The 22106-nt window shown below is 54.7% G+C and overlaps 1 protein-coding gene across 1 annotated transcript; it reads right to left on the bottom strand.

The window, feature by feature from the left end:
• Window positions 1–243: 243 nt before the first annotated feature.
• Window positions 244–18777, bottom strand: RASIP1 (Ras interacting protein 1). Its single transcript, XM_034072342.1, is given in 14 exon segments — window positions 244–518; window positions 1477–1624; window positions 3048–3214; window positions 6090–6336; window positions 7625–7734; window positions 8391–8515; window positions 9426–9463; window positions 11109–11768; window positions 13478–13562; window positions 13564–13816; window positions 15420–15656; window positions 15972–16336; window positions 16940–17086; window positions 18595–18777. Coding segments are annotated over 13 exon segments (2847 nt in total). The 5' UTR covers window positions 17077–17086; window positions 18595–18777.
• Between the last annotated feature and the right edge of the window lie 3329 nt (window positions 18778–22106).

Raw genomic sequence — 22106 nt, forward strand, 5'->3', positions numbered from 1 at the left:
ATCTATAGGGTCCGGGGGGGGGTTCCCCCTGTGGATCTATAGGGTCCGGGGGGGGTTTCCCCTATGGATCTATAGGGCCCGGGGGGGGGTTCCCCTATGGATCTATAGGGTCTGGGGGGGGTTCCCCCTATGGATCTATAGGGTCCCGGGGGGGATTCCCCTGTTCTTTAGGTCCCCCCTATGGATCTATAGGGTCCGGGGGGGTTTCCCCTATGGATCTATAGGTCCCGGGGGGGGTTCCCCCTATGGATCTATAGGCTCCCTATGGAGCCCCCTCTGATTGGCTGGGAGCTCCTCGTTCTCCAGGTCCCGGAGCAGTCGGCGCATGCGGTTCAGGGCCTCCATTAGCCCCGCCCCCTCCCCTTCGACGTCATCGGGGACCCCCCCCTTGTCCTGGGGGTCCCCCCCACCCCCCCCGCTGTTCTCGGGGTCCGCGACCCCCCCCCCCGGGCGCAGGAGGAAACCACGTGTGGGCAGCAGCAGGGGGGGGTGGTCGGAAAAGCTCTCGAAGATGTCACCTATGGGGGGGAGAACATGGGGGTATAGAGCCTATAGGGTCTATAGGGAGTGTGATGGGGGTAATGGGGGGCAATGGGGGGCAATGGGGGGGGTAATGGGGGTAATGGGGGGGGTAATGGGGACACAAAGGGGGGCAATGGGGGGGTAATGGGGGGCAGCAATGGGGGGCAAGGGGGGGGCAATGTGGGGGGCAATGGGGGGGTGATGGGGGGGCAATGGGAGGCAATGGGGGTAATGGGGGGGCAATGGGGATATGGGGGTCAATGGGGGGGCAGCAGCGGGGGGGGTGGTCGGAAAAGCTCTCGAAGATGTCACCTATGGGGGGGAGAACATGGGGGTATAGAGGCTATAGGGTCTATAGGGAGTGTGATGGGGGTAATGGGGGGGTAATGGGGGGCAATGGGGGGCAGCAATAGGGGGCAATGGGGAGGGGGCAATGGGGATAATGGGGGGGCAATGGGGGTAATGGGGGGGCAATAGGGATAATGGGGGGCAGAAATGGGGGGGTAATGGGGGTAATGGGGGGTAATGGGGACAATGAGGGGCAGCAATGGGGGGCAATGGGGGAGTGATGGGGGGGTAATGGGGGGCAATGGGGGGGTGATGGGGGGGCAATAGGGACAATGGGGGGGCAGGAATGGGGGACAATGGGGGGCAACAATGGGGGGCAATGGGGTGGCCATTGGGGGGGTAATGGGGACAATGGGGGGGAATGGGGAGGCAATGGGGGGGTAATGGGGTCAATGGTAGGGCAATGGGGACACAAGGGGGGGCAATGGGGGGCAATGGGAACAAAGGGGGGCAATGGGGGGGCCATGGGGGGGTGATGGGGGGGTAATGGGGACAATGGGGACACAAAGAGGGGCAATGGGGGGGCCATGGGGGGCAATGGGGTCAATGGGGGGGCAATGGGGACACAAAGGGGGGGTGATGGGGGTCAATGGGGGGGTCACTGACCTGCCGTGACCTGGTCGCGCTCCTCGGGGGGGGGGCTCCAGGCTGGGGGAGGGGCCTGACCCCCCCCCAGCTGATAGTGGCTGAGGATGTGATGGAGCTGAGCTGGGCTTAGAGCTGGGAACTCAGCCCTGAGCCGGGACCAGGACATCTGGGGGGGGGAGAGAGAGACCCCATTGAACCCCATTGATAACCATTGATACCCATTGATAACCATTGATACCCATTGATAACCATTGACACCATTGAACCCCATTGATACCCATTGATACCCATTGATAACCATTGACACCATTGAACCCCATTGATAACCATTGATACCCATTGATACCCATTGATAACCATTGATACCCATTGATAACCATTGAACCCCATTGATACCCATTGATACCCATTGATACCCATTGAATCCCATTGATACCCATTGATAACCATTGATAACCATTGATAACCATTGATACCCATTGACACCCATTGATACCCAATGATAACCATTGATACCCATTGACACCATTGATACCCACTGACACCATTGACACCCATTGACACCATTGATACCCATTGACACCCACTGACACCATTGATACCCATTGATACCCATTGAACCCCATTGACCCCATTGACACCATTGATACCCATTGACACCCACTGACACCATTGATACCCATTGATACCCATTGAACCCCATTGACCCCATTGACACCATTGATACCCATTGACACCATTGATCCCATTGATAACCATTGACACCATTGATAACCATTGATACCCATTGACACCATTGATACCCATTGACACCATTGATACCCATTGATACCCATTGACACCATTGATACCCATTGACACCATTGATAACCATTGATACCCATTGACACCATTGATACCCATTGACACCATTGATAACCATTGATACCCATTGAACAGCACTGAGCCCCACTGATACCCATTGATATCCGTTGACACCACTGAACCCCAATGAATCCCATTGACACCATTGATACCCATTGAACCCCATTGACACCCATTGTATCCCATGTCATTCCCAGTGTATCCCAGTGTATCCCAGTGTATCCCATATCATTCCCAGTATATCCCAGTGACTCCCAGTATCCCCACCTTGGCCAGGCAGCCCCTGGGGGTGCAGAGCAGGTTGGAGGCTGCCTCCCATTGACTCTATCCCAGTGTATCCCACCCCATTCCCATTGACTCCCATTGACTCCCAGTATATCCCAGTATACCCCAGTCCACCCACCTTGGCCAGGCAGCCCCTGGGGGTGCAGAGCAGGTTGGAGGCTGCCTCCCATTGACTCTATCCCAGTGTATCCCAGTGTATCCCACCCCATTCCCATTGACTCCCATTGACTCCCATTGACTCCCAGTCTATCCCAGTATACCCCAGTACACCCACCTTGGCCAGGCAGCCCCTGGGGGTGCAGAGCAGGTTGGAGGCTGCCTCCCATTGACTCTATCCCAGTGTATCCCAGTGTATCCCACCCCATTCCCATTGACTCCCATTGACTCCCATTGACTCCCATTGACTCCCAGTATATCCCAGTATACCCCAGTACACCCACCTTGGCCAGGCAGCCCCTGGGGGTGCAGAGCAGGTTGGAGGCTGCCGACAGCTTCTGGAAGAACTGAGCTGCCACATCCCCCAGCCCCATAGAGGACAACGAGTCCAGCACCAGGTCCAGAGTGGTGCGGAGCCGCACGGCGCGGCCCCACTGGAACAGGGTGCCCCCTGCAGGCGGGAGGACGCAGTTACTCACTATAGACCCTATAGGCTCCATAAACCCTATAGACCCTACAGACCCTATAGACCCTACAGACCCTATAGACCCTACAGACACTATAGACCCAATAGCCCCTATAGACCCTATAGACACTATAGCTCATACACACCCTATAGCCCCTATAGCTCATTTACCCCCTATAGACCCTATAGACCATATAGCCCCTATAGACTCTATAGCTCACACACACCCTATAGCCCCTTCAGTTCATGTACCCACTATAGCCTCTATAGGCTCTATACACCCTATAGCTCATTTACCCCCTATAGCCCCTATAGACCCTATAGCTCATACACACCCTATGGGCACTATAGCTCATATACCCCCTATAGCCCTATAGACAGTATAGCTCATATATCCCCTATAGCCACTATAGACACTATAGACCCTACAGCCCCTATAGACCCTACAGACCCTATAGACACTATAGATCCTATAGACACTATAGACCCTATAGACACTATAGATCCTATAGACACTATAGACCTTATAGACACTATAGACTCTATAGACCCTATAGCCCCTATAGACACTATAGACACTATAGACTCTATAGACCCTATAGCCCCTATAGACACTATAGACACTATAGATCCTATAGACCCTATAGCCCCTATAGACCCTATAGTTCATATACCCCCTATAGACCATATAGCTCATATACCCCCTATAGATCCTATAGACACTATAGACCCTATAGACCCTATAGACACTATAGACCCTACAGACCCTATAGCTCATACACACTCTATAGACCCTATAGCTCATATACCCCCTATAGCCCCCATATGCCCCATACCTCTCTCCATCAGTGTGTTAAACAAGGACGCATTGCAGAAGAAGAACCACATCCCTCACCCCATATCCCCCCATATCACCCCCTATACACCCCATAGACACCCCATAGACACCCTATACACCCTATATACACCCCATACACCCTATAGACCCCATATATCCCCTATACCTCTCTCCATCAGTGTATTGAACAGGGACGCGTTGCAGAAGAACAGGAGGTAGCCGCAGGTCTGGGACAGCAGCTGCGCATGCAGCATATCCCCCCATACACCCCATAGACACCCCATAGACACCCTATACACCCCATAGACCCCATAGATCCTATATACACCCCATAGACACCCTATACACCCTATACACCCCATAGACCCCATAGATCCTATATACACCCCATAGACACCCTATACACCCCATAGACACCCCATAGACCCCATAGATCCTATATACACCCCATAGACACCCTATACACCCTATACACCCCATAGACCCTATAGATCCTATATACACCCTATAGAAACCCTATACACCCTATAGACCCCCTATACACCCCATATACACCCCATAGATCCTATATCACCCCATAGACACCCCATAGACACCCTATACACCCTATATACACCCCATAGACCCTATACACCCTATACACCCCATAGACCCTATAGATCCTATATACACCCCATAGACACCCTATACACCCTATATACACCCTATATACACCCCATAGACACCCTATACACCCTATACACCCCATAGACCCCATAGATCCTATATACACCCCATAGACACCCTATACACCCTATACACCCCATAGACCCCATAGATCCTATATACACCCCATAGACACCCTATACACCCTATACACCCCATAGACCCTATACACCCTATACACCCCATAGACCCCATAGATCCTATATACACCCCATAGACACCCTAGACACCCTATACACCCCATAGACACCCCATAGACCCCATAGATCCTATATCACCCCATAGACACCCCATAGACACCCTATACACCCTATATACACCCCATAGATCCTATACACCCTATACACCCCATAGACCCCATAGATCCTATATACACCCCATAGACACCCTATACACCCTATACACCCCATAGACACCCCATAGACCCCATAGATCCTATATCACCCCATAGACACCCTATACACCCCATAGACCCCATAGATCCTATATACACCCCATAGACACCCTATACACCCTATATACACCCCATAGACCCTATACACCCTATACACCCCATAGACACCCTATATACACCCTATATACCCTATAGCATCCATACCTCTCTCCATAAGGGTGTTAAATAGGGACGCGTTGCAGAAGAACAGGAGGTATCCGCAGGTCTGGGACAGCAGCTGCGCATGCAGCATATCCCCCATACACCCCATAGACACCCCATAGACACCCTATACACCCCATAGACACCCTATAGACCCTATACACCCTATACACCCCATAGACACCCTATAGACCCCATATATCCCCTATAGCATCCATACCTCTCTCCATAAGGCTATTGAATAGGGACGCGTTGCAGAAGAACAGGAGGTAGCCGCAGGTCTGGGACAGCAGCTGCGCATGCAGCATATCCCCCATACACCCCATAGACACCCTATACACCCCATAGACCCCATAGATCCTATATACACCCCATAGACACCCTAGACACCCTATACACCCCATAGACCCCATAGATCCTATATACACCCCATAGACACCCTATACACCCTATACACCCCATAGACCCCATAGATCCTATATACACCCTATAGACCCCATAGATCCTATATACACCCCATAGACACCCTATACACCCCATAGACCCCATAGATCCTATATACACCCCATAGACACCCTATACACCCCATAGACCCCATAGATCCTATATACACCCCATAGACACCCTATATACACCCCATAGATCCTATATACACCCCATAGACACCCTATACACCCCATATACACCCTATATACACCCTATACACCCTATAGCATCCATACCTCTCTCCATAAGGGTGTTAAATAGAGATGCATTGCAGAAGAACAGGAGGTAGCCGCAGGTCTGGGACAGCAGCTGCGCATGCGCGCGGCAGCCCCGGCCCAGCTCCAGCGCGTGCTCGAACACGCGCAGGGTGGGGCCGACGGCGTCGGGGGCGCGCGCGGGCTCCGCGCATGCGCAGGGCGGGGGGGAGGGAGGGGCCGCGAACGGGTTGGCCTCCAGCAGGGACGGGAGGGTCGTGTAGAGGCGCTGGGGGAGGGGCAATAGGGTCATATAGGGGATATATAGGGTTATATAGGGGATATAGGGGTAATAGGGACCTATAGGGGTAATAGGGTTATATAGGGGGGGCTATAGGGGATATATAGGGGATATATAGGGTTATATAGGGGATATATAGGGACCTATAGGGGGTAATGGGGGTATGGGGGGTATAGGGGATATAGGGGACAATGGGGGGTATAGGGGATATAGGGGGTAATAGGGACCTATAGGGGGTAATAGGGTTATATAGGGGGGGCTATAGGGGACAATGGGGACCTATAGGGGCTATAGGGGGTAATGGGGGCAATGGGGGGTATAGGGGGTATAGGGGTGATAGGGGGTATAGGAGTTATGGGGGGTATAGGGGGTATAGGGGGTAATAGGGGGTATAGGGGGTATAGGGGGTATAGGGGGTGATAGGGACAATGGGGGGCAATAGGGGCTATAGGGTTGATAGGGGGTGATAGGGGGTTATAGGGGCGATAGAGAGCAGTGGGGGGGGAATAGAGAGCTATAGGGGCTATAGGGGTGATTATAGGGGGCAATAGAGGGCAATGGGGGGCAATAGGGGGTATAGGGGGTATAGGGGGTAATGGGGGTATAGGGGGTAATAGAGAGCTATAGGGGGGCTATAGGGGGTATAGGGGCTATAGGGGGCAATAGAGTGAGATAGGGGGCGATAGAGAGTGATGGGGGGCAATAGGGGGCAAGAGGGGGGCGATAGGGGCCGATAAGGGGCAATAGGGGGGTGATAGGGTGATTTTGGGTGGGTTTTGGGTGATTTTGGGTGTTTTTGGGTCAGTTTCGGGTGTTTTTGGCTCATTTTGGGTCAGTTTCAGGTGTTTTTGGCTCAGTTTTGGGTGTTTTTGGCTCATTTTGGGTCAGTTTCAGGTGATTTTGGCTCAGTTTTGGGTCAGTTTCAGGTGTTTTTGGCTCATTTTGGGTCAGTTTCAGGTGTTTTTGGGTCAGTTTCAGGTGTTTTTGGGTCAGTTTCAGGTGTTTTTGGCTCATTTTGGGTCAGTTTCGGGTGTTTTTGGGTCAGTTTCAGGTGTTTTTGGGTCAGTTTCAGGTGATTTTGGGTCAGTTTCAGGTGATTTTGGGTCAGTTTCAGGTGATTTTGGGTCAGTTTTAGGTGATTTTGGGTCAGTTTCAGGTGTTTTTGGGTCAGTTTCAGGTGATTTTGGGTCAGTTTCAGGTGATTTTGGGTCAGTTTCAGGTGATTTTGGGTCAGTTTCAGGTGATTTTGGGTCAGTTTTGGGTGTTTTTGGCTCACCTTGGTCAGGTAATAGACTGTCTGCTGGAAGGTTGACATGATGACCTCATCCAGGACCCCAAGGGCCTCATCACACATCTCCAGGTCCTTGCTGAGCTCCGGGCAGGGCCCTATGGAGGCAGCCAATCAGAGCCCGAGCTCAACGGATGCAGCCAATCAGAGCCCGAGCTCTATGGATGCAGCCAATCAGAGCCCGAGCTCAACGGATGCAGCCAATCAGAGCCCGAGCTCAACAGATGCAGCCAATCAGAGCCTGAGCTCTATGGATGCAGCCAATCAGAGCCTGAGCTCTATGGATGCAGCCAATCAGAGCCTGAGCTCTATGGATGCAGCCAATCAGAGCCCGAGATCCATGGATGCAGCCAATCAGAGCCTGAGCTCCAGGGATGCAGCCAATCAGAGCCTGAGCTCTATGGATGCAGCCAATCAGAGCCCGAGCTACATGGATGCAGCCAATCAGAGCCCGAGCTCCATGGATGCAGCCAATAAGGATGCAGCCAATCAGCCCCCAGCCAATCAGAGCCCACACTCCACAGCTGCAGCCAATCAGAGCTCACGCTATGGGGCAGGGCTCCCATCGCCCCACACGTGTGGGGCAGGACTCACCCTCCAGCTCCAGCTCCTGCTCCAGCTCCTGCACTCAGCCAATCAGCATCCACACTCCATGGATGCAGCCAATCAGCACCCAGCCAATCAGCCCCCAGCCAATCAGCACTCGCTATGGGGCAGGGCTCCCATTGCCCCACACGTGTGGGGCAGGACTCACCCTCCAGCTCCAGCTCCTGCTCCAGCTCCTGCACTCGAGCCTGGCTCAGGTTCAGCAGTTCTGTTGCATTCGCCAACCACAGAGTGAGCGGACGCAGGTCTGGAACCAGCAGCTGGTCCCCATCGCTGTGGGGCAGCCCCATAGGGTCAGTGTGGGGCAGCCCCATAGGGTCAGTGTGGGGTGACCCATAGGGGCAGTGTGGGACACCAGCAGCTGGTCCCCATCGCTGTGGGGCAGCCCCATAGGGTCAGTGTGGGGTGACCCATAGGGTCAGTGTGGGGCAGCCCCATAGGGTCAGTGTGGGGCAGCCCCATAGGGGTCAGTGTGGGGCAGCCCCATAGGGTCAGTGTGGGGCAGCCCCATAGGGTCAGTGTGGGGCACCAGCAGCTGGTCCCCATCGCTGTGGGGCAGCCCCATAGGGTCAGTGTGGGGCAGCCCCATAGGGTCAGTGTGGGGTGACCCATAGGGTCAGTGTGGGGCAGCCCCATAGGGTCAGTGTGGGGCAGCCCCATAGGGGTCAGTGTGGGGCAGCCCCATAGGGTCAGTGTGGGGCAGCCCCATAGGGGTCAGTGTGGGGCAGCCCCATAGGGGTCAGTGTGGGGTGACCCATAGGGGTCAGTGTGGGGCAGCCCCATAGGGGTCAGTGTGGGGCAGCCCCATAGGGGCAGTGTGGGGCAGCCCCATAGGGTATGGGGGTACCCCATAGGGGTCAGTGTGGGGCAGCCTCATAGCATCAGTGTGGGGCAGCCCCATAGGGTATGGGGGTAACCCCATAGGGTCAGTGTGGGGCAGCCCCATAGGGGCAGTGTGGGGCAGCCCCATAGGGTATGGGGGTCCCCATCGCTGCGAGACAGAGGCAGTGTGGGGCAGCCCCATAGATGGGGATGAGGACACCCCATAGGGTATGAAGGTACCACATAGGGGTCAGTGTGGGGCAGCCCCATAGGGGTCAGTGTGGGGTGACCCATAGGGTATGGGGGTAACCCCATAGGGTCAGTATGGGGGACCCCATAGATGGGGTTTGGGGTCACTCACTTCTCCGGCTGCCTGTCCCCAATCTCCTTGATCTTCTCCTGCAGGAACATCACAAGGTGACCCCAAAGGTCCCATCCCCATATCCCATATCCCATCCCCATCCCCCTCCCATCCCATTCCCATCCCATATTCCATATCCCATACCCTATATCCCATACCCTATATCGCATCCCCATCCCATCCCCATCCCCATCCCATCCCATCCCCATCCCATCCCATATCCCATACCCCATATCCCACACCCCATACCCTATATCCCATCCCCATCCCCATCCCATCCCCATATCCCATATCCTATATCCCATTCCCATCCCATCCCCATCCCATACCCAATATCCCATATCCCATACCCCATACCCCACACCCCATACCCCATACCCCCTATCCCATATCCCATATCCCATACCCCACACCCCATACCCCATACCCCCTATCCCATATCCCATATCCCATATCCCATACCCCATACCCCACACCCCACACCCCATATCCCATATCCCATACCCCATACCCCACACCCCACACCCCATACCCCATACCCCCTATCCCATATCCCCTATCCCATATCCCATACCCCATACCCCACACCCCATACCCCACACCCTATACCCCATATCCCATACCCCATACCCCACACCCCATACCCCATACCCCCTATCCCATATCCCATACCCCATACCCCATACCCCATACCCCCTATCCCATATCCCCTATCCCATACCCCATACCCCATACCCCACACCCCATACCCCATACCCCCTATCCCATATCCCATACCCCATACCCCACACCCCATACCCCACACCCCACACCCCATACCCCATACCCCCTATCCCATATCCCCTATCCCATACCCCATACCCCATACCCCACACCCCATACCCCATACCCCCTATCCCATATCCCATACCCCATACCCCACACCCCATACCCCATACCCCATATCCCATACCCCATACCCCATACCCCATATCCCATACCCCATACCCCACACCCCATACCCCATATCCCATACCCCATACCCCACACCCCATACCCCCTATCCCATACCCCCTATCCCATATCCCATATCCCATATCCCATACCCCATATCCCATACCCCACACCCCATACCCTATATCCCATACCCCACACCCCATACCCCATATCCCATACCCTATATCCCATACCCCACACCCCATACCCCATATCCCATACCCCATACCCCATATCCCATACCCCATATCCCATACCCCATATCCCATACCCCATACCCCATATCCCATCCCCATCCCATCCCCATCCCATATCCCACATCCCATACCCCATCCCCTATACCCTATATCCCATTCCCATCCCATATCCCATACCCCATATCCCATACCCCATACCCCATATCCCATACCCCATATCCCATACCCCATATCCCATACCCCATACCCCATATCCCATACCCCATATCCCATACCCCATATCCCATACCCCATACCCCATATCCCATCCCCATCCCATCCCCATCCCATATCCCACATCCCATACCCCATCCCCTACACCCTATATCCCATTCCCATCCCATACCCCATATCCCATATCCCATACCCCATACCCTATACCCCATACCCTATACCCCATATCCCACACCCCATACCCCACACTCCATACCCCACACCCTATACCCCATCCCCTATATCCTATATCCCCTACCCAAACCTCCTCCTTCACAGCCATCGCGATCCTCCTCATGAGCAGGGGCAGGTGCTGTGGGGGGAACGCTCCCCACGCATGCTCCATGCACAGCCCCATAAGGAAAGCGGGTGCCAGGACCCCCAGATTCTGTGGGGCCAGCCCCACATCCCTCGAGTACCGGATGATCTCCCTTAGCAGCCTCTCCTCGTCCCTAGCCCTATAGGGCAGCAGCGCTCGGTGCTGCCCCCGGCGGCCGCCAATGGTACTGCAGCCCTCGCAGCGCCCCATAGGGAGCCATGGGGGGGGGCGCTGCCCTAAACCCCCCCCCCCACATCGGGGGTCCTTATAGAGCAGCAGGAAGTGCTCCCCCAGCCCCAATAGGTCCCCAGGCATCAATGGGGCCCGGCGGAACAAGGGGGTCCCATTGAGGGTCATGGGGGCTCCCCTATAGGGGCGCACGGAGGGGGGGGCACCCGGGGGGGCCCATACGAGGCAATGGCGAGGGAGGATATCGGGGGCGTCCAGGAAGGTGTCGATGGGGGGGGGAGGGGGTTGGGGGGTGGGGGGGGGGCAGTGGGGGGGGGTGGGGGGTACTTGGGGGGCAGGGGGGGGGTCAATGGGACCCCCCCGACGGCCGAAGATGTGCTGGGAACCAGTCATGGTGTAGAGCACGAAGTCCTGGGGGGGGATAGGGGGGTTAGTGGGGGGCAATGGGGGTCAATGGGGGGCAATGGGGGGCAATGGGGGGGTGGGGGGGATGGCGGGGGTGGGAATAGGGGTCAGTGGGGGGGATATGGGGGAGAATGGGAATGGGAATGGGGGGGGAAGAGGGGGCAATGGGGGGGGTGTGGGGGGGATGGGAATGGGGGGGGAATAGGGGTCAATGGGGGGGTATGGGGGGGGTGGGGATGGGAATGGGATTGGGAATGGGGGTCAATGGGGGGGGTATGGGGGGGTGGGAATGGGGATGGGGGGATGGGAATAGGGGTCAATGGGGGGGGTGTGGGGGTGGGAATGGGAATGGGAATGGGGATGGGATGGGAATGGGGGGCAATGGGGGGGGTGGGGGGGGTGGGATGGGGGTGGGAATGGGAATTGGAATGGGGGGGAATAGGGTCAATGGGGGCGTGGGAATAGGGTCAATGGGGGGCGTGGGAATGGGGTCAATGGGAGGGCATGGGAATGGGGTCAATGGGAGGGCATGGGAATGGGGTCAATGGGAGGGCATGGGAATGGGGTCAATGGGGGGGTGGGAATAGGGGTCAATGGGGGGGTGGGAATAGGGGTCAATGGGGGCGTGGGAATAGGGGTCAATGGGGGGACGTGGGAATGGGGTCAATGGGGGGCGTGGGAATAGGGGTCAATGGGGGGACGTGGGAATGGGGTCAATGGGGGGCGTGGGAATAGGGGTCAATGGGGGGACGTGGGAATGGGGTCAATGGGGGGCATGGGAATAGGGGTCAATGGGGGGATGGGAATAGGGGTCAATGGGGGGGATGGGAATAGGGGTCAATGGGGGGATGGGAATAGGGGTCAATGGGGTCATGGGAATGGGGGTCAATGGGGGGCGTGGGAATAGGGGTCAATGGGGGGATGGGAATAGGGGTCAATGGGGGGCGTGGGAATAGGGGTCAATGGGGGGATGGGAATAGGGGTCAATGGGGGGATGGGAATAGGGGTCAATGGGGGGGATGGGAATAGGGGTCAATGGGGGGATGGGAATAGGGGTCAATGGGGTCATGGGAATGGGGGTCAATGGGGGGCGTGGGAATAGGGGTCAATGGGGGGATGGGAATAGGGGTCAATGGGGGCGTGGGAATGGGGTCAATGGGGGCGTGGGAATGGGGTCAATGGGGGGGTGGGAATAGGGGTCAATGGGGGGGGTGGGAATAGGGGTCAATGGGGGGGTGGGAATAGGGGTCAATGGGGGGGGATGGGAATGGGGGTCAATGGGGGGATGGGAATAGGGGTCAATGGGGGGGATGGGAATAGGGGTCAATGGGGGAGCATGGGAATAGGGGTCAATGGGGGGCGTGGGAATGGGGTCAATGGGGGGGTGGGAATAGGGGTCAATGGGGGGCGTGGGAATAGGGGTCAATGGGGGAGCATGGGAATGGGGTCAATGAGGGGGGGGGTGAGGAAAGGAAGTGATTGGGATGCCATGAATGGGAATGGGCACACTTGGGGGGGGGGGGGTCATGACCATCACAAAGGGGGGGGGGTCATGACCATGATAAGAGGGGGGGGGTCATGACCATCACAAAGGGGGGGGGGTCATGACCATGATAAGAGGGGGGGGGTCATGACCATGATAAAGGGGGGGGGGTCATGACCATGACAATGGGGTGGGTGTGGGGCAGGGGGGTGCCCCCCCCCCCCCCCCTTACCTGCTTCCCATAGCCCTGCAGCACCAGGAAGTATGGCTGGTGCTGGGGGGGCTGAATGAGTCCCTGCGAGAGCTGTTCCAAGCTGCTGCCTTCCCCCCCCCCCCCCGTCGGGGGCTGTGTTTGGGGGGGTCCTCGGGGGGGGGGGGGGCTCAGAGGGGGGGTCCCCCCCCGCCCCCCCCACCACACTGAGCACAGCTTTGCGGTCCCGGCGCCTGCGGGTGCTCAGGTTCATGTCACTGATGCTGCGGCGCAATGAGGGGGGGTCCTGGGGGGGGGGGGGACCCCCCGAGGCTGCGCGGCAGCGGCTGCGCTGCAGGCGGCGGAGGTGGGGGGGGGCACCTGCCAACAGAGGGACATAGAGATGTATAGAGACACTATGGACATAGATAGAGTCCCTATAGACATAGAGGCCCTATGGCCATAGACATGTATAGAGGTCCTATGGGCATAGATATGTATAGAAACCCTATGGCCATAGACATGTATAGAGGACCTATGGACATAGATACATATAGAAACCCTATGGACATAGATGTGTATAGAGGTCTTATGGACATAGACACAGCATCCCTATGGCCATAGATACCTACAGAAACCCTATAGCCATAGACACTGATAGAGTCCCTATGGATATAGATACGTATAGAGGTCCTATGGCCATAGACACATATAGAGGACCTATGGACATAGATATGTATAGAGGTCCTATGGCCATAGATACGTATAGAAACCCTATGGACATAGATACGTATAGAGGTCCTATGGACATAGATATGCATAGAGGTCCTATGGACATAGACACAGCATCCCTATAGCCATAGACACTGATAGAGGTCTGATGGATATAGATACATATAGAGTCCCTATGGCCATAGATGTGTATAGAGGACCTATGGACATAGACATGCATAGAGGCCCTATGGCCATAGACATGTATAGAGGTCCTATGGACATAGATACGTATAGAGGCCCTATGGCCATAGACATGTATAGAGATCCTATGGACATAGATACGTATAGAGGCCCTATGGCCATAGACATGTATAGAGGTCCTATGGACATAGATACGTATAGAGGCCCTATGGCCATAGACATGTATAGAGGTCCTATGGACATAGATACGTATAGAGGTCCTATGGCCATAGACACTGATAGAGGTCCTATGGATATAGATACATATAGAGTCCCTATGGCCATAGATGTGTATAGAGGACCTATGGACATAGACGTGTAGAGGACCTATGGACATAGGCATGTATAGAGGACCTATAGACATAGACATGCATAGAGGTCCTATGGCCATAAACATATATAGAGGACCTATGGACATAGACATGTATAGAGGACCTATGGACATAGACATGCATAGAGCTGCTATGGCCATAGACATGTATAGAGGTCCTATGGCCATAGACATGTATAGAGTCCCTATGGACATGTATAGAGGCCCTACAGCCATAGACACATGTACCATTCCTATGGCCATAGACACCTATAACACCCCTATATGCTTAAACATACATCACCCTCCCAGCATCCATATGGCACAAGGTGGTGATGATGATGATGATGATGGATGATTGATAATGATGATGATGATGGATGATGGATGGTGATGATGATGATGATGATGATGATGGATGATGATGATGACAATGGATGATGATGATGATGATGATGATGATGATGATGGATGATTGATAATGATGATGATGGATGATGGATGGTGATGATGCCAATGATGATGATGATGATTGATAATGATGACAATGATGATGATGATGATTGATGATGATGATGATGATGATGATGATGATGATGATGATGATGATGACAATGATGATGATGATGGATGATGATGATGATGATGACAATGATTGATGACAATGATGATGGATGATGGATGATGATGCTGATGATGATGATGATGGATGATGATGATGATGGGTGATGATGTCCTCACCTCCTCCTCCCCCTCCATCCTCCACCATCCTCTCCACCTCCTCCCTGGTGTGGATCTCGAACCTCCTCATGCATCCACTCTTGGGCTTCCACACGTCCTGCAGCACCAGTGGCCGCTCAGCATCTCCCAGTGCCCGAATGTGCTCCACATACCACGTCCCAGTACCACCAGTCCTGCCCACCACGTCACACAGCACGTACTGGTGCACACCAGTATGACCAGTAGCACCAGTATCACTGGTATCACCAGTGTCACCAGTATGACCAGTATCACCAGTATGACCAGTAGCACCAGTACCACTGGTATCACCAGTACCACCAGTATAACCAGTAAGACCAGTATGACCAGTGTCACCAGTATGACCAGTAGCACCAGTACCACTGGTATCACCAGTACCACCAGTACCACCAGTATGACCAGTCTGACCAGTATAACCAGTATGACCAGTGTCACCAGTATAACCAGTATGACCAGTCTGACCAGTGTCACCAGTCTGACCAGTATGACCAGTATGACCAGTCTGACCATCCCCAGTGATCCCATAGCGCTCCAGTGCCTCCCGCACCAGCTCCTGTGCTGTGGACTGGGCTGTGGCCAACACGCTCTTGTAGTTGGCCCCATGGCAAAGGCTCCCAGCAAAGATCTTCAGGATACTGGGAAGCTGGGGGGGGGATCCCAGTGGGTCCAGTGACCCCAATGGATCCGGAGCTGATCCCAATGGATCCGGAGCTGATCCCAATGGATCCGGAGCCTCATCCGGCTTCTTGTCGGGGGGGAAGCGGATTCCGGAGCGATGGAAGAGGTGGGACAGGCGCTTGTGGCGAGAGGCTTTGGGTTTGGTACTGGGACGAGGGTCAGGGTCACTGGTGCGACTGGGGGTGTCCGAGGAGATGGAGCTGGGAGGGGAGTAATGGGGTTAATGGGATCAATGGGAGCAATGGGGGCAATGGGGTAATGGGAGCAATGGGGGTAATGGGGGTAATGGGAGCAATGGGGGTAATGGGGGTAATGGGGGTAATGGGAGCAATGGGGGCAATGGGGTAATGGGAGCAATGGGGGTAATGGGAGCAATGGGGGTAATGGGAGCAATGGGGGTAATGGGATAATGGGAGCAATGGGGGTCAATGGAATTAATGGGGGTAATGGGGGTAATGGGATCAATGGGATCAATGGAATCAATGGGGATCAATGGGATCAATGGGATATGGGATCAATGGGGATCAATGGGGATCAATGGGATCAATAGGGATCAATGGGGATCAATGGGATCAATGGGGATCAATGGGGATCAATGGGGATCAATGGGATCAATGGGATCAATGGGGATCAATGGGATCAATGGGATCAATGGGATCAATGGGATCAATGGGATCAATAGGATCAATGGGATCAATGGGATCAATGGGGATCAATGGGATCAATGGGATCAATGGTTATCAATGGGATCAATGGGGATCAATGGGGATCAATAGGGTCAATAGGATCAATGGGATCCTCACCGCACAGAGCCCACACTAGGCCAGCGTCGGTTCCTCTTGGCCGTTCGCTTCTTGGGAGCCCAGTTGATCCAGAGCCCAACTGGGAAGTGAAGCTTCCCAAAGCGAGGACTGGAGTCCTTGTGCTCTGAGGGCAGCATCCTGGTGTTCCTGGGGATGGGAATACCGGGATCATGTGACACCATCCCCATCCCATTCATCCCATCCCATCCCATCCCATTCATCCCATCCCATCCCATCCCATCCCATTCATCCCATTGATCCCATTCATCCCATCCCATTCATCCCATCCCATCCCATCCCATTCATCCCATCCCATTCATCCCATCCCATCCCATCCCATTCATCCCATTGATCCCATTCATCCCATCCCATTCATCCCATTCATCCCATCCCATCCCATCCCATCCCATCCCATTCATCCCATTGATCCCATTCATCCCATCCCATTCATCCCATTCATCCCATCCCATCCCATCCCATCCCATCCCATTCATCCCATTGATCCCATTCATCCCATCCCATTCATCCCATTCATCCCATCCCATCCCATCCCATCCCATCCCATTCATCCCATCCCATTCATCCCATCCCATTCATCCCATCCCATTCATCCCATTCATCCCATCCCATCCCATTCATCCCATCCCATTCACCCCATCCCATTCATCCCATCCCATTCATCCCATCCCATTCATCCCATTCATCCCATCCCATCCCATCCCATCCCATTCATCCCATCCCATTCATCCCATCCCAGTCATCCCATCCCATCCCATCCCATTCATCCCAGCTCCCAATGGGACTCAGTGCCACAGACCCAGTGCCCCATCCTGACCCCCCATTCCCATTGGGATCATGGAATTCCTACCTGGAATACTGCACTCACAGGGATCCAACCCTTCCCAATCCCATCCCATTGATCCCATTGATCCCATTCAGCCCCAACCCTTCCCAATCCCATCCCATTGATCCCATTCAGCCCCAACCCTTCCCAATCCCATCCCATTGATCCCATTGATCCCATTCAGCCCCAACCCTTCCCAGTCCCATCCCATTGATCCCATTGATCCCATTCAGCCCCAACCCTTCCCAATCCCATCCCATTGATCCCATTGATCCCATTCAGCCCCGACCCTTCCCAGTCCCATCCCATTGATCCCATTGATCCCATTCAGCCCCAACCCTTCCCAGTCCCATCCCATTGATCCCATTGATCCCATTCAGCCCCAACCCTTCCCAGTCCCATCCCATTGATCCCATTGATCCCATTGATCCCATTCAGCCCCAACCCTTCCCAATCCCATCCCATTGATCCCATTGATCCCATTCAGCCCCAACCCTTCCCAGTCCCATCCCATTGATCCCATTCAGCCCCAGCCCTTCCCAATTAATCCCATTGATCCCATTGATCCCAGTACAGACCCAGTGCCCCATCCTGACCCCCCCATTCCCATTGGGATCATGGAATTCCTACATCCCATTGATCCCATTGATCCCATTGAGCCCCAACCCTTCCCAGTCCCATCCCATTGATCCCATTGATCCCATTCAGCCCCAACCCTTCCCAGTCCCATCCCATTGATCCCATTGATCCCAGTACAGACCCAGTGCCCCATCCTGACCCCCCATTCCCATTGGGATCATGGAATTCCTACCGGGATCACGGAGCTCACTGGGATCCAACTGTTCCCAGTCCCATCCCAGTTCCCAGTACAGGACTGGGGCCTCATCCTGCCCCTCCCCCCCCCCCATTCCCAACCCATTGTTCTCTGCTCCCATCCGGATATAGGGACAGGAAAAGGGAGAGGCAGGAAAGGGAATGGGAATGGGGGTTGGGATGGGGAATGGGGGGGGGGGGGCTATAGGGGGTTATGGGGCTATGGGGCTATAGGGGGTTATGGGGCTATGGGGCTATAGGGGGTTATGGGGCTATAGGGGGGTTATGGGGCTGGGGGGCATTATGGGGCTATAGGGGGGGTTATGGGGCTATGGGGCTATAGGGGGGTTATGGGGGGGTTATGGGGCTATAGGGCTGGGGGGGGTTATGGGGCTATGGGGGATAGGGGGGTTATAGGGCTATGGGGCAGTTATGGGGCTATGGAGGGGTTATGGGGCTATAAGGGGGATTATGGGGTTATAGGGGGTTATGGGGCCATAGGGGGTTATGGGGCTATAGGGGGTTATGGGGCTATGGGGCTGGGGGGGGTTATGGGGTTATAGGTGGGTTATGGGGCTATGGGGCTATGGCACAGTTATGGGGCTATGGAGGGGTTATGGGGCTATAGGGGGGTTATGGGGCTATGGGGCTGGGGGGGTTATGGGGTTATAGGTGGGTTATGGGGCTATGGGGCTGGGGGGGTTATGGGGCTATAGGGGGGTATGGGGCCATAGAGGGGTTATGAGGCTATGGGGCCGGGGGGGTTATGGGGCTATAGGGGGTTATGGGGCTATAGGGGGGTTATGGGGCTATAGGGCTGGGGGGGGTTATGGGGCTATAAGGGGGTTATGGGGCTATGGGGCTGGGGGGGGGTTATGGGGCTATGTGGAGGTTATGGGGCTATGGGGGGGTTATGGGGCTGGGGGGGCTTATGGAGCTATGGGGCTATGGGGGGGTTATGGGGCTATAGGGGGTTATGGGGCTATGGGGGGTTATGGGGCTATAGGGGGTTATGGGGCTATGGGAGGTTATGGGGCTATAGGGGGGTTATGGGGCTGGGGGGGTTATGGGGGGTTATGGGGCTGGGGGGGGGTTATGGGGCCATAGGGGGGTTATGGGGCTGGGGGGTTATGGGGCTATGGGAGGTTATGGGGCTATAGGGGGGTTATGGGGCTGGGGGGGTTATGGGGGGTTATGGGGCTGGGGGGGGGTTATGGGGCCATAGGGGGGTTATGGGGCTGGGGGGTTATGGGGCTATGGGAGGTTATGGGGCTGGGGGGGTTATGGGGCTGGGGGGGTTATGGGGCTATAGGGGGTTATGGGGCTATAGGGACGGTTATGGGGCTATGGGGTGTTATGGGGCTGGGAGGGTATGGGGCTATAGGGGGATTATGGGGCTATGGGGCTGGGGGAGGTTATGGGGCTATAGGGGCGGTTATGGGGCTATAAGGGGGGTTATGGGGCCATAGAGGGGTTATGGGGCTATGGGGCTATAGGGGGGTTATGGGGCTATAGGGGCGGTTATGAGTCTATGGAGGGGGTTATGGGGCTGGAGGGGGCTATGGGGGGCTTTGGGAGGTGGTTATGGGGCTATGGGGGGTGGTTATGGGGCTATAGAGGGGTTATCGGGCTAATGGGGTGGGTTATGGGGGTATAGGAGGCTATGGGGCTATAGGATTGTGTGGGGCCAAGGAGGCCTCTAGGGCACAGCCCCATAGCGTCAATGGGTCCCTATGGTTCTCTATGGGTCTCTCTGGGTCTCTATGGGTCCCTATGGGTCTCTATGGGTCCCTATGGTTCTCTATAGGTCCCTATAGCTCTCTATGGGTCTCTATGAATCTCTATGGGTCCTTATGGGTCTCGTCTCTATGGGTCCCTATGGGTCCCTATGGGTCTCTATGGGTCCCTATGGGTCTCCATAGGTCCCTATAGGTCCCTATAGGTCTCTATAGGCTCCCCCCCCCCCCCCTCACCTCCGCGGCCGCCATTGCCCCTTCCTTCCATCCTTCCTTCCCCTCACGCCTGGCCCCGCCCACCCCGCCCAATCCCTGGGCTCCCATTGGCCGAGAGCTGCCCCCCCCTCGGCGAGCTCAGCCAATGAGAGAGCGGCGTTGTGCGAGGGGGCGGAGACAGGGGCGGGTCGGCGGGAAGAGAACGGACCAATCGGAAGGCGGCGGTGGGAGGCCACGCCCACTCTCCCTGCAGGCCACGCCCCCCAGACGCACGTGTGTGTGCGCATGCGTGTACATACGTGCGGCCATGCATGTATAGGCACATATAGATGCTATAGGCTCCTATGGGGCACATATATGTTACATACATGTTACATACGTGTTACATACATGCATCCATGTACATATATATGCTCATATAGACATATAGACGTGTATATGTATGCATGTATGTACACATATGGGCACATACATGTTACATACGTGCATCCATATACATATATATGCCCATGCAGACATATAGACATGTATATGTATGCATGTATGTACACATATGGGCACATACATGTTACATACGTGCATCCATATACATATATATGCCCATGCAGACATATAGACATGTATATGTATGCATGTATGTACACATATGGGCACATACATGTTACATACGTGCATCCATATACATATATATGCCCATGCAGACATATAGACATGTATATGTATGCATGTATGTACACATATGTGCACTTACATGTACATATGGACTCATATAGCCCTATAGAAGCCCATACATGTGCACATACATGTCCATATGGACACATATTGCCCTATAGAAGCCCATACATGTGCACATACATGTCCATATGGACACATACAGCCCTATAGAAGCCCATACATGTGCACATACATGTCCATATGGACACATATTGCCCTATAGACACCCATACATGTGCACATACATGTCTATAGGGGCCCATATAGCACTATAGAAGCCCATACATGTCCATATGGACACATATAGCCCTATAGAAGCCCATACAGCCCTATAGAAGCCCATACATGTACCCATACATGTCCATAGGGGCCCATATAGCCCTATAGAAGCCCATCTAGCCCTATAGAAGCCCATACATGTGGCCATACATGTCCATATGGACACGTATAGCCCTATACAAGCCCATATAGCCCTACAGAAGCCATACATGTGCACATACATGTCCATATAGACACATATAGCCCTATAGAAGCCCATACATGCGCCCATACATGTCCATATGGACACATATAGCCCTATACAAGCCCATATAGCCCTATAGAAGCCCATACATGTGCCCATACATGTCCCTATGGACACTTATAGCCCCATAGAAGCCCATACATCCCTATAGAAGCCCATACATGTGCCCATACATGTCCCTATGGACACATACAGCCGTATAGAAGCCCATACATGTCCATAGGGGCCCATATAGCCCTATAGAAGCCCATACATGTCCACATACATGTCCATATGGACACATACAGCCCTATAGAAGCCCATACATGTCCATAGGGGCCC

Source organism: Melopsittacus undulatus, chromosome 27 (genome assembly GCF_012275295.1).
Source record: "Melopsittacus undulatus isolate bMelUnd1 chromosome 27, bMelUnd1.mat.Z, whole genome shotgun sequence".
In the NCBI taxonomy this organism is placed as follows: Eukaryota; Metazoa; Chordata; class Aves; order Psittaciformes; family Psittaculidae; genus Melopsittacus; species Melopsittacus undulatus.